This window comes from Danio rerio, chromosome 14 (genome assembly GCF_049306965.1).
Source record: "Danio rerio strain Tuebingen ecotype United States chromosome 14, GRCz12tu, whole genome shotgun sequence".
Lineage (NCBI taxonomy): Eukaryota > Metazoa > Chordata > Actinopteri > Cypriniformes > Danionidae > Danio > Danio rerio.
Genome location: NC_133189.1, coordinates 43,394,726 through 43,409,334, shown reverse-complemented (window position 1 = coordinate 43,409,334; position 14,609 = coordinate 43,394,726). Strand labels below are relative to the sequence as shown.

The 14,609-nt window shown below is 35.9% G+C and overlaps 1 protein-coding gene across 1 annotated transcript; it reads left to right on the top strand.

Annotated features, from left to right (window-relative positions):
- The first annotated feature begins 1,643 nt into the window (after positions 1 to 1,643).
- sil1 (SIL1 nucleotide exchange factor) lies at positions 1,644 to 13,274 on the top strand. The gene is made up of 9 exons (XM_021481244.3): positions 1,644 to 1,978; positions 3,900 to 4,032; positions 4,123 to 4,231; positions 7,360 to 7,462; positions 7,542 to 7,730; positions 7,812 to 7,933; positions 9,610 to 9,706; positions 10,167 to 10,331; positions 12,859 to 13,274. Exons 1-9 carry the CDS (start codon positions 1,874 to 1,876, stop codon positions 13,225 to 13,227), a joined length of 1,392 nt encoding a protein of 463 aa, XP_021336919.2. The 5' UTR covers positions 1,644 to 1,873; the 3' UTR covers positions 13,228 to 13,274.
- The last annotated feature ends 1,335 nt before the right edge of the window (positions 13,275 to 14,609 follow it).

Here is a 14,609-nt window from a genome sequence, read left to right as displayed (position 1 = left end):
AAAACAGATATTAGCAATACAATACAATACAAATTGTATTTTAGTTTTTGTTGACATTTTAGCCAGGGCATAATACAATGATAATATTGAGCAAATCCTGCAAAATAGAGCAATCTTTAGTGATTCCATATAGTACATCGCCTAATGTGAAAGTCAAACCTTCAGCAGCCACCTTTATTATTAACCATTCTTGCTGTGCTTTCCAAAACAAATGAGCAAAACTTCAAGTAAAACATTTGTGATCTGTGTCTGAGCGCAGTGGGTAGCACAATCACCTCACAGCAAGAAGGTCGCTGGTTTGAGCCTCGGCTGGGTCAGTTGGCGTTTCTGTGTGGAGTTTGCATGTTCTCCGCCGTTTTGGCGTGGATTTTCTTTGGGTGCTCCAGTTTCCCCCACAAGTCCAAAGACATGCAAAAACGTGAATTGGGTGAGCTTAATTGTGTGAATGAGAGTGTATGGATGCTTCCCAGTGATGGGCTGCAGCTGGAAGGCTTAAACATTTGCTGGATAAAATCTTTCCCTCTGTATCTCCTAAATGTGACAGATGTGGTAGAGCAGAGGGGACTTTGTCACATTTATTTTGGTTTTGTCCTGTTCTTTATGAGTTTTGGTCCAGCATCTTTGAGTTGTTTTCCAGTGCTTATGGAACCACTATCCAACCTGACTACAATTTGGCTATTTTTGGATATTCAAACATAATGGACACTTTTCCTTCAACCCAACAGCAAGCCCTGATGGTTGGCATGATCACAGCTAAAAAGATGATCTTACTTAATTGGAAGTCTCCAAAGGCTCACTGTTTTAAGAGATGGTTGAATGAGCTGCTTTATGTCATTCAAATGGAGCGACGTCTTGAAACTTCACAGAAAAAAGCTGAAACCACATGGGGACCTATTTTAAGACTCTTGGGAATCTAGCATTTTACCTTTGGAAATTTTCATCTCTAACTCATATATTCATGACACTGACTTTGTAGAAATGTGAATACTGTCATCTTTTTAAAAATTTGTTTATGCTACATATGTCATGTGTATACTTATGTATATTTGGTAACTAAGACGATTCCTCCCTTTGTTTTTTTTTTTTTTTTTTTTTTTTGAGGGGGTGGGATGGGGCTAATGTCAATTATTTTGTATTGTATTTATTATTATTTTTGTATTACTATTTGTATTGTACTGTGTTTGTTAAAAATCTTATAAAAATGGTAAATAAAACAAAATATTACAAAAAACATTTGCTGGATAAGTTGGCAGTTCAATCCGCTGTGGCAACCCCAGATTATTAACTAAGCAGAAAAGAAAATGAATGAATAAGAAGAGTGTATCAATTAATATTTTAAATTTTATTTACTTTGCCTTGGGAAATATAAGATATGCCGTTCTTAAATATTTATTAGTATTTATATCCAGTGTGTGATTTATTTCTTAATACTTGTCAGGGGAAGCACGATTAATAAATAATTTGTCAACAAAAATTATTTTAGTATTTGACTAACTTTCAGTAGGGTTGCGTCAGGAAACGTGTATGTTTCATGCAGCCAATCACCGCACTCAGTATGAATGACGTTCACCTAAAATGCAGACTTGCTTTCAGGTGATTGGTTCACGTATGTGTTTCAATCGGACTGCGGAAGTGCTCATGGTTGTGTCTAGTGGTTTCTATTACTACACAACCGCAAAACTCAGCACGTTAACATATTAAACAACACATGCAGATGTTTTAATGTAAAACGGGCAAAATTCAGGAAAGAGTAAAACAGCAACCGTAAATCGCCAGTGCGGGGATGGATTTTAGGATCGGTTGGTCTTCTGGAAATGGATAAGCCTGATATTGTCTTATTTACACATATTTTGCGTTTATATAAATTAAGATAATGTTGACAAGTCGTGTAATGGCAAACAAGTGGAGAGTCAGATTTGGACTGACTGTCACTTTCTGGCTGTTGAGTCTTCATCTTATATTTGCCCACGATGTGAAGGTGAGATCAGCTGCTTGGATGTACCATATTTTAATATTTATTATTATATTACATGGAAGAAACCATTCTGTATCCTTTTATCTGTGTGTGTTTTTGTGTTAAGCTTCATGGGCTAGGCTATATACCTGTCTCAAGAAATAAGACAACTGTTGAAATTTGTTTAATTAATTTTGAAATCATTTTCATTTATAACAATTCGAAACCTTGTGTTCATTAATTTTCTTTTGGCTTAGTCATCAATCAGGGGTCGCCACAGCAGAATGAAGCGCCAACTATTCCAGCATATGTTTTACACAGTGGATGCTCTTATAGCTGTAACCCAGTACTAGGAAACTCTCATACACACTCATTCACACTCATAGACTATGGACCATTTAATTTATTAAATTAACCTATAGCGCATGTGTTTGGACTTTTGGGGAAACCGGGGCACCCGGAGGAAAGCCACGCCAACACAGGGAGAACATGCAAACTCCACACAGAAATTCCAACTCACTTAGCTGGGACTCGAACCAGCACTCTTGCTGTGAGGCAACAGTGCTAACCACTGAGCCACTGTGTCGACTCATCTTGTATTCAGTACATTATTATTATTTTTTTTTATTATAATAGACAGAATTTTCATCCACAAGTGTACATTTTTGGGTAGAAGTGGACTATTTTTCTAATTTACAATAATTTTATTCAATTTTTATCTTTAATAGGCATAACATTTTTATCTTATATAATTTTACCTCTGACTTTAGTTTTTTATCTTGTATTTTTTTCTCTTTTATTATATACAGGGTTCATACGGTCCTAGAAAACCTGGAAAAGTCATGAAATTTCAAAAAGGCATTTTCCAGACCTGGAAAAGTTTTGGAAAAACAAATAAACCCAACATGTTTTGGAAAAGTCATGAAAATGTGTTTAACTATTATCTGTGTACTTGAATATATTTGAGATGAACTCTAAAAAAATTAAAATGGGTACAAAAAGCAATAACTTAAAAAATCAAAAGCAATTTTAGCTTCACCTTTCATTCACTCGCTTTCACCGCAGTTCAAGATGCATTTTGAGTGTCGTGTCCAGAAACAATATCTAACTGCAGAGGTGAGATACTGCGGCTAATTTGTACTAATCTTAAGTCTTGTGAAAACACAAGCCACACACAGCAAGATACTTTGTAAAAACTATTTTACAGTTATAAAAATAAACATAATCCACATGGATTGTCACAGATTTATTGATATGCTGTAATAAATTTGAATGTGCTTTTTTTCTAATTTACCACGTACAAACAAGATCATGAACATTTGGAAAAGTCTAAAAGAATTTTAGTAGTACAAATGTGTATGAACCCTGTATATATGTGAATCTCCACAATTTAGACATTTTTCTGTACTTTATCAACTGCTACCCCACCAAGACAAACATTTTTGGATTGCATTTCTTAACTCCTAATGGCGCTAGTTAACACACTCAATGAATTTTCTTTCAACACATCCCATAATTTCTAAAATCGCAACCTCTACCAAACGATTGATATGTAAGTATATGGTAAAAATATACTGGATATAATACAAATACTGTGATAAAATCTGACAATATGAAGTGTAAGTGTAATTTCTTATGTAATTTGTGTAAGTGTAATTTATTTGAAAACATAATTAAAATAAAACATTAAAAAAAAATGTAATTTATTAAAGTATGCCATAAAAATATTTCAGATTCTCGTTTAACATGTTTTCTTTCTCTTTTTATAACAATTCAATCAAAATCAAGTGTAGTAGTGCAACAGGATTATGATTGTCTGATTTTTCTGTCATCCCGTAAATGACTTTAACCGCCATTATTTAAAACTATCAAAATATAGTCAACCATTTGGCAGAGCGAGCAATTGAAGGGTTAAAGTAATATTCGATTTGTTCTGTTTACACAGTCACCAACAGCTCTGTTGATCAAAGAAGACTCTGATGATCTCAACAACGCTGAAGAGACGCATTTAGAGGATGAAGATCCTGAAGATCTGGAGGTTTTCAGACCCACAGACAAGTGGCAAACTCTCAGACCAGGTGAGTTTATTCCCATGCTGACTGCCGTGTTTTAGTCTGAACAAACAGTTGATGAACAGCTCAATTCTACATTACATGTAATCAATGTAGGTCAAGCGGTTCCAGCAGGCTCTCATGTCAGACTCAATCTCCAGACCGGACAAAGGGAGGTCAAGATGGGAGAGGAGGAAGGTTTTAAATACTGGAAGGATGGAAACAGGTAAAGGGATCAAAGAGTGTATTAACATAATAACTGTGTAATAAAGGTTCTATTTATTTTATTATATTTTTTTCAGATTTAAATGGTGAGCTTTAAGTTAAGCACAATCATTCACAACATAAATTCATTTAAGAATAAAAAATTTTCAGCCTTTTACTGAAGGATATTATACATTATTAAGACATAGAACTTATGTAATCAGGGGTGAACTTAACCAATATGTGAGGTAAGCAGCCCCAAGGGCCCCAGTGAGTTGGAGGCCCCAAACAACATGCCTATATTATTCATATAGCTACATTTTTTATCATATGTTGTAAAATTTGGTGGCATGGTGGCTCAGTGCTTAGCTCTGTCGTCACACAGCAAGAAGGTTGCTGGTTCGTGTAGGGATGGTATACAGTTTAACCCAAAGAATGACCAGTCTGTCAGATGAAGAAGAGCCAGAGTCAGAGATTTCAATAAGTAAATCAAGTTTACTGAAGATAGTTTGCAGTTTCATCCACAGAAGCCAGCTTCAACACTCGCAATGAGTTCCTAGGCCGCTCTGCTTACAATCACCAATCAATAACAATTATACTCTCACATAACGTCATTAACTGCATCATACATATAAGTGTTCTAATCTGATTGTTTAAAACAAAGATAGACTAGGAACATTTCCACGTGGGGTTCGTGCGTATATTCTGAACAATATCTTCAGCATAAACGTCAGACATCCCTTAGACTGATTAGAGCTGACTCCAGACCTGTGAAACGGATCAACAATCAAATAGAACACACAAAGTATAATCTGTTTCTTATCCAAGGCTGAGTGTACTCTCAGACGTTTTTATCAAAACTGGTTAAATACCGGTAAAAACAACAAAGTCTATCTTGAATAAAAAGTAGAATCACTTTAAAAGAATCAACCGTAAAAATAGCAAAATCACTTTAGACATTTTAGATAGTAATAACTACTAGAAATAACAATAGAAACAGTTGATTCCAGTCCTCAGCCCTCAGATCCACTCAAGGTCTCCCTGACCTCTGACCTAGTTTGGTGGCTCCTGAAAAAGTTACACATAGACAGGCAACTGCACTGAACATTCTTACATAAAGCAGTGTGTTTAACTTATTCATTAGTTAAAATAATTTCAAAGTCAAATACTCATTTAAATAATCAATCATATTTAATAAAGATAATGAGAAACAGGACATGCAAAAAAGGATAAACGTTGATCCATGATGAGACTTGATTGGAGGGCAGAAATCCAAATCCATCATTCGAGTTCCAGCTAGACCAGTTTGCATTTCTGTATAAAGTTTGCATGTTCTCCCTGTGTTGGTGTGGGTTTCCTCCGGGTGCTCCGGTTTCTTCCACAAGTCCAAAGACATGCGCTATAGGTGAATTGGGTAAACTTAATTGGCCACAGAGTATGAGTATGTTAGAGTGTATGTATGTTTCCTAGTACTGGATTGCGATTGAAAGGGCATCCACTGCGTAAAACAAATGCTGCAATAGTTGGTGGTTCATTCTGCTGTGGTGACCTCTGATAAAATCAGAGTCTAAACCGGAGGAAAATTAATAAATGTTGTAAAATCTGTCTTTAACCATTAAGATTTTAACGTTATTACTTCTTTTTAAAACTGAGGGCCCCCATGAATAGTGGAGCGTTTCTTCCATACTGTACTTGCAAATACTAAACTCTTATCACAAATATAGCTTTTTAGCTGTACGTAGTTAGTTTGTGAACTTGGTTTTTATTTGTGAATTTATTATATTTAATTTTACAATAAGAAGATAAAGGTTCCACTTAAAAGTGCAGTATGGTTGAAATAGGAATTACATTCCTGGATCAAAGCAAATGCAAGTTGCAGGTTGCCAGATTGACGATCGAGCCTAAAGGCTGATTTCAAAGGAATAATATTATTTATTAGAAATGGCTTCTATTTCTTGCAGCTGAACAACAGAAAACTATGACAATGATCACCCCGGGTAGACCTCATGTGCTTTATTCAGTGTTAAATGCTAAAAATGTGAGTTTGAATGCCATTTTTACAAGATATTTTTTGCCATACTACTGAAAGCGGCAGCAGACAGTTCACTTCAGATCTTGAAAATAAAATAAACTGTCTGAAATTGACCTTTAGAACTGTGACTCAGTTATAAATCAATACACATCAGTGATTCAGCATCTACATATAATAATTTTAAAGAGGTTTCATATGCATTACTTAGATTATAAACCTTACCATTTCGTTGGAGAGCAGTAAGTGCACTATTCTGTGCTTCTGAATGGCTGTATTTAAATTTATGTCGTGCTTCGTCTAATGCAATCAGCCAAATTGCTTGTCACTGCAAATCTCATCACGTAGCGTATTGTTAGGACACAGGGTTGAAATATAACTTGCTCACCTAATGTTCACATTCATAATATTTACAATATTTGCTAATTAATAACCACCTAATGTGGAACTCTAAATCTGCTCTCATTTTGGAGTCTGCTACTGTGCTAAAGTTAGGGCCCCGTACCTGAAATTGCTTATGGCTCCCAAATCACTAAATCTGCCTCTGTTGATAGTGTCACATACTTTTTTTAGATGAATATAGCTTCATATTTTGGACAAAAATCCACTGGTTATTTCAACACTTATGAAAAACAATAATCCACAGTCATTTTAATATATCACAATCAACACATGATGAAGAAAACAAATATATGTTTTTTTTTTTATATAATTACCTATTCTTTATGTGTTTACATTATAAGTTCTAAATATTTCCAATAAGTCCAGACCATTATACTGAATGACTTAATGACAGTTATAGCAGTTTTCATGGGAATTATACTTCAGTTAATCATTTTTGCATATCAATTTTTGTATTTTAAAGGAAATGTTTGGCAATAAAGTGCATTCATGCAGTAGTGAAATTCATTTTAAACACTGTTAATCAAATTTCAAAATCTTAAATTTTAATATTGAATGTTTTGGATCACAGATAAATGTTTGTCTCTTTTAAAAGAAGGCATTTAGTGAATTGTACTTGCCTTTAATATGCTTGCTGTGTGTATAAAATGCAGATTCAAATTGGATGACTCCTCTTAGACCTGTATCATGAAGTAAATAGTTTTTCCTCTGTGGTTAAGACAAGGTATGATGAACATGGACAGCCATTCATTTACAGCCGAGGAGTTGAAAAAGGCTCTGAAAAAGTTTAAAAAAGGAGCGGACGACCCTGTAGATCAACAAGTAAGATCCTTTCAGTTCATCTCCAACCATTTGTTTTTGTTGCGTTTCGAGTTTTGGTTAAATTGTGTGTGATTTATAGGAGGAAGATGCAGTGAGAGCAAAATTTCGGCCAATGGATGAGCTGAAAAAAGACATGGAGGCTCTGGACATGCTTGTGGAAACGGATATTCAGGTTATGAGGAGGCTTTTAGACCAGTTCAATAATACAAACAGCACAACCGAAGAGAAAGTCGCAGCTCTTCTAGACTTGGAGTATCTCGTGCACCAGGTAAAGCTTCAGTTGTTCTTATTATGAATCCAAATAATCCTGAAATGAAGTCACTGAATCCTTTTTTAATTGATTGTGTAGGTTGATAATGCCCAGAATTTGGTGTCCATGGGAGGAATGAGTCTGGTCATCAGATATTTAAATAGTACAGATGTTCGTCTCCAGGAGTGCGCTGCGTTTGTGCTCGGATCTGCTGTTTCCAGGCAAGTAACATTCTCTCTATATACAGTTGAAGTCAGAATTATTAGCCTAATTAACCTAGTTAAGCCCTTAACTGTCACTTTAAGCTGTATGGAAGTGTCTTGAAAAATATCTAGTAAAATATTATTTACTGTCATCATGGCAAAGATCAAATAAATCAGTTATTAGAAATGAGATATTAAAACTATTATGTTCAGAAATGTGTTGAAAAAAATTTCTCCGTTAAGCAGGAATTGGGGAAAAAAAATAAACAGGGGGCTAATAATTCAGGGGGACTAATAATTCTGACTTCAACTGTAAATTGGTGTCTTTATCACATCGATTCAGTGTGACAGCGTAAGATTTCCCAATTCAGACTTCCAGTAGTTCACCAGAAACCAGCTTTGTTAGAGAGCCCCTAGTTTTAATGAAAACTAGGGATGCACAAGGCAATTTTGGTTTTTGGCAAAACAGAAAAACGGCCAAAAATATGAGCCAAAAATAGGTTAAGCTGCGCCACACTGCCTATCAGTGAGTACATTTACATGAAAATATAGGTTGGTGTAATGGTGTTATTGAGTTAAAGTTAAAAAGTCTCACAAGATTATATTATTTATTAAAAAAAAGTCCATTCAGAATTTTCCTTCAAAATATCCCCATCAGACCTTCCAAGATTTTTTTTTAATTTAGTTAAGCAACAAAGTAGATTTTTAGCTGAAATTGTGGTTGTTGGTGATTTATAACAGTGTCTCTCTTGGGGTCGCGGGAACATTTTCAGTGGGTTGCAGAGTGTGTGATCAAAGAAAACAACAAAAGTTAAATTTTTTACTTATTTTGCTTATGCCAGACTTTTATTTTGAAATGTGTGCGCGACAACCCTACCGTTTGACATGTGAAATTTCATTTAATTATTGCAACAAATATGTCGAAGCGCAAGTACGACTGAATATGTACAGTATGGATATATTGACGACAAAAAAGACTTAAAGCCTCAATGTCATATGTAGTGAGGTGCTCTCATTAGAGAGCATGCAACCTTCTAAATTAAAATAACAATTAGAAACCAGAAAACATGTTTTATTAACAGTTTATTATTAACAGTATTTGTTGTTTTTACTCTGTAATATTTCTATAATTTGATAAATTTTGTTAAATGACAGCAATAAAATATTGTTTATTTGTAAGTCTTGGGGATTTTCTTATGATGTTTCTGTCACTATTTGTTTATGTGAACAAATAAATACAAATTAAGTATAATTCCTAAAATTGTATTCTAGTTCCTAAAAATTTGGGTCACGGCTTGATGACCATGTAAAAATGTGGGTCCCATGGCCAAACCAGTTTAGGACCCCTGATTTATAACATGTAAGTCTGTCTGGCAAGCCGGCACTTTGAGAGGCACAATAAAACATTAGATTATATTTTATGAGAACAAAATATTTATAATTACTATCTCTTTGAAATTGTTGTGTTATTGAGTAAAATGCAAATAAAAAGAAAAAAAGAAACAGCACTGAGCTGTGATAAGGGTAATGAGAAAGCAAGTTTATAGCAAGTAGAAACAATAATGAAAAGAATCTGTTTTTGTGAGCTGTGCTTGATTAATTGCTTCACTATATAGTCAACAATGCAATATAGTGGATGCTACTGCACCTTTCCTCTTATGTAATTCCTTCTGTGGTGTGTATTGTTTTTCTAGTAATCCTTCAGTGCAGGTTGAGGCAGTAGAAGGCGGTGCATTACAGAAGCTGCTGACATTGCTTGCCACTCAGAGACCAATGACAGTCAAGAAAAAGGTACAACAAACCAGAAAGCATTATCGTCTAATAAGACAGTAAATTGGCTGTAATAGGGGTGGGATGGCTCACAAAATTGTAGATTCATATCATGGTTTTCTGTTTGATTCATTTAACATTGTAACTCTTAAGTACCATTAAGAAATACCATGAATCAGCATAAAATGCATAGCCTCATACTCTACCGTTCACAGTACAGTAAAAACAGTTACTCTTAAGGCCCAGTGTATTCTGATTTCAGTCTTAAAGTTTTTATTTAGTCTTTTGTTGTTGATAGTAATGATGGCAGGGTGTTAATTTTGGCTGCTGTCAAAAATCCTCTACGTTTGTGTACTTTCAGTTAAGACTCAGATGTGTGTTAAATATGTTTGTGTATTTTTTTTTTCATGAACTGTCCCATTCCTAGTCTGTAACATGGATAATGTGTCAATGTAGATGAATTAATTCTGCTCTACTACAGGTGTTGTTTGCTGTGGCTTCACTACTGCGTCACTTCCCGTTTGCTCAAAGTCACTTTCTGAAGCTGGGTGGTGTGCAGGTGCTCAGTGAACTGTTTCAGACACCAGGAGCCGAGGCCATGCGAGTCAGAATCATCACAGTTCTCTACGATATGATCATCGAGAAGGTTAATGTTTGTTTGCAAGCCTAAATAATTGATGCACTGCCATGCTAATGTTTTTTTTTTTTTTTTTTTTTTGGAAGGGATCATCAGGGATGCATTACAGTGCTTTAAAATGACAGTAAAGACTTTAACAATACTACAAAAAATGACATTCTGTTTTTTAAGAGAATTATAAGAAGGTATTATGAGTTTATTAAATATTTAAAGGGAAAGTTCACCAAAAAAAAGGAAAATTCTGTTATCTTTTACTCGCCTTTCAGTTATATTTGAGCTTCTTTCTTCTCATGAACAGAAAATATATATTTAAAAAACTGGAAATCAGCAGCCATTGACTTTTGTTAGTATTTGTTTCCTAGTATAGATGACATTGCCTTATGGTATCCAACATTTTACTAAATATCTTCTTTTGTATTCAGTGGAGGGAAGGGTTGGTACCACTTAAGGGAGAATAAATAGTGAGTACAGATTTATTTTTGGGGTGAACTATCCCTTTAAGCACCAAAATATTTAATAAAATAAAATATTGAAATATTCAGTGCCTAATTCAAATATTTCTTATATTATCTCTGATCTATTATACGATCATTTTGCTTTGATATCATAGGAATTTAGTCCCTTAGTCCCTTTATTAATCCGGGGTTGCTGCAGCGGATGCCCTTCCAGATGCAACCTATCACTGGGAAACACCCATACACTCTCATTCACACACATACATTATGGACAATTTAGCCTACCCAATTCATCTATACCTCATGTCTTTGGTCTGTGGGGGAAACCGGAGCATCCAGAGGAAACCCACGCCAACACGGGGAGCGCATGCAAACTCCACACCAAAATGACCCAGCCAAGGATTGAACCAGAAACATTCTGACTATGAGGCGACAGCGCTGCCCACTGCACCACCGTACCACCATTAAAAGTCATTTATATTTTTCTATAATTTTACAATCGTAGTGTTTTCAGTTCTGATCATTTAAATGCATGAACATCAAATATATATAGTGTGCATAAGACACAAATACAACATGAAGAGTAGACATTTTCAGATCAACATGATAACTGTGGAAAGCTGTTTTTACCAAAAGATGAAAAATAAACTGAATTACAATTTGATTTAATCTGGCCTGTCACAGTAATAAATATATCGACTTGCTTCACAACACATGGACATGACCTCAATCATTTTTGATGATGCAATATACACCCTCCGGCCACTTTATTAGGTACTTCGAACTAGTACCAGGTTGGACCCTCTTTCTTTCCAACAGAACTTATGGTCTTAAATCCATGCATTCATGTTGTTGAAGCCACATTCTGACCCTACCATCCGAATGTTGCAGCAGAAATCGAGACTCATCAGACCAGGCAACGTTTCTCCAATCTTCTGTTGTCGAATTTTGGTGAGCCTGTGTGAATTATAGCCTCAGTTTTCTGCTCTTTTCTGAGAGGAGTGGCACCCGGTGTGGTCTTCTGCTGCTGTAGCCCATCCGCCTCAAGGTTGGGCAAGTTGTGCATTCAGAGTTGCTCTTCTGCATTCCTCGGTTGTAACGAGTGGTTATTTGAGTTACTGCTATCTTTCTATCCCCTCAAACCAGTCTGATTATTCTCCTCTTGCATCAACAAGGCATTAGTGCCCACTGAACTGGATATTTTCTTTGTTTTGGACCATTCTCTGTAAACCCTACAGGTGGTTGTACATTAAAATCCCCGTAGATCAGCTGTTTCTGAAATACTCAGACCAGCCCGTCTGGCACTTACAACCATGCTATGTTCAAAGTCACTTAAATAACCTGTTTTCCCCATTCTTATGCTCAGTTTGAACTGCAGCAGATCTGCTTAACCATGTCTGCATGCCTAGAAATTTGCATTAACGAGCAGTTAGACAGGTGTACCTAAAAAAGTGGCCGGTAAGTGTATATTGCTCATACATAAAAACTAATTCTAGCAACGATCGCACAGCCTCTCTGTCCCCTTTGGAGGTGTCTGTGTCACTATGGTTAAAAAACACTCTAGTGTTTACTATAAATTACTATAGTATATTTTCATGTGGGTGTCTGACAACTGAACATAGATCTTGTAGCTGATATCGCAGCCTCTGTTACTTTTTACCTTGCACTTTTTTTGTCAACATTTATTAGTTTAGTGTTTACATTTTCACATTCTGATTCTAATGTCCAATTATTTATTAGTTAAAATGACTATAATTAAATCAAATATTCTTAAGAATAAAATATTATGTGTTCTTTGGAAGAGCGCAATTGCTTAATGCTTCGATTATACTGTTAAAATGATCTTAAAATGACAATAATATTGTTTATCTCAGTAAACTTTGATTATTTATGTTTATCGTGACAGTTCTTGTTTAATCCCAAAGACATTTTTTTATTTGAATTGTTTTGGTCTTCTATATTTATATCTCACTGTTCAGACTTTCCTCACTTGGGTTTTAGGATGTTGCAACCTTTTTCTTGATCCCATTGCATAACCCGGCTCTAATGTTGAGCTCATTTCCCTGTTCTTTGTGTTGCAGGAGCTGATTTCGCAGGTGGGACTGGACATTATCCCAGATTCCTCTCACCAGGAGCGTTTGCGTCAGTATGCTGAAGTGTCGCTTCTGCCGGTGCTGGTGGAGCAGGGCTGGTGCCGTCTGGTGCCTGAGCTTTTAGAGTCACCCGAGCACGACTGGAGAGAGAAAGCTCTGCGCACTCTTCTTGCCATGATGGCTCAGTGTCAGACTCAGTTTAAGCAGAACGCCGGATTAACAGCCTCTCTGAGTGAACTGCAAAAACAGTACCAGGAGCTGGTGCTCACAGAGCAGGACGTAGGAGAGGAGGACGGTTATTTCGGAGAGATTCTGACACTTGTGGACTCTATGGTGGTAAAAATGCGACAGGTGTAAGATGAGACTTTTGAAGAACTAATAAAACGATTGAGTTGTGAATGAAGGATTTGCTTGGCTCTACTAAAAGAGGATTGTCTAAATTCTATTTTCTAATTTTTAAAATGGGAAGGAATCACCCAAAACATTCACTTGTTTATTCAAGAAGTGGCTCCAAACCTTTATGAGTTACTTGTTGTCTTTTTACTCGCTTAACTGTGAATGCTCCGATTGCGGCACGCTTGGGTTTACTTCACTATATCAAAATTAAATCCTAATCCAATCATGACATACTATATATTGTTGGAAAGATCTTCTGAATACATATTTTACCTCTGTAGGAAGAGTAAAGGCTGATTTATAGCCAACGCTGTCCTCTCAAAAAATTGGTTGGCTTGGTTGCTGGGATCATTTTGAGTGGGACCGAGAGCCATGCGAACCCGTTGGAGTGAGTGTTTACAAGGGCATCTACCCCCACCTCAACCCTAAACCCAACAAGTACACCCGTCTGCAGCCCGCAGATCGGGGCGGGGCTGAATACGGGGCGGGGCTGCATATTCAGCCCCGCCCATAAGTGGGCAGGACTGAACATGTCGCTCCGCCTACAAGTCTTTCATTGGTTCACGGAAACATATTGACGTTGATGTAATGTATGCTTTCGATTCCGGTTTTCATCTCTGCATGGTAAGTACACGTCTTCTGTCATGTAGCCTAAATGGTTAAATTATAGTGCAGTACACCTCACGGGCTACGTATTATGTGTAATTTATTTAATTAAAGGCCTTTAAGGAGATATGAAGTTTTAAAGCCTTTAAAAAAATGTTTTCTGTGTTAGGGTTGGCGTTTTCCAGGTTGATCGTACAGTTGGCGGTCTTATTCACTTAAAAAAATAATGTAAACTTTAAAGAGTTTTGAGCAACACAGTCCATCACATGAAGTTTATTGATATCAAAGATAAAAAATATATATTTTTCTTTGTGGCATGAAGTGGCGCAAAAAGGGGGTATGCAGTGTATGTGGCGCATAGGGGCGCCACACATGGGGGGGGGGCGCCATTGTGCCAAAACTATTTTTGAAATTATGCATGTTATTATACATATTAAACAAAATAAATGCATATTTTTGGTTGAAAAAAAATGTTTATCATGCATTTTATATGAATATACAATTGTATTTTATTGAATACAAAATTATACCACTCCTCCCTCTTCGTTGACCTTTTGATTGATCCGTTGCTCGGTTATCCGTTGTTAATATTAGTGAAATGAATTTAAAAACTGAGTAAATATGGAATATGGATTCAGTGTGGGCCTACTGAATATGTTTCAGACAAAATAGAAAATAATATTTTGATTAAAAAATTCCCCTATATAAATTTTATATATTTGATTATAATGATTCTT

Coding starts and splice junctions, on each gene's coding strand:
- sil1 (XM_021481244.3), top strand. CDS start 1,874: ATGTTGACAAGTCGTGTAATGGCAAACAAGTGGAGAGTCAGATTTGGA. Junction 4,033..4,122: donor GTGGCAAACTCTCAGACCAG/GTGAGTTTATTC, acceptor TAATCAATGTAG/GTCAAGCGGTTCCAGCAGGC. Junction 9,707..10,166: donor CAATGACAGTCAAGAAAAAG/GTACAACAAACC, acceptor GCTCTACTACAG/GTGTTGTTTGCTGTGGCTTC.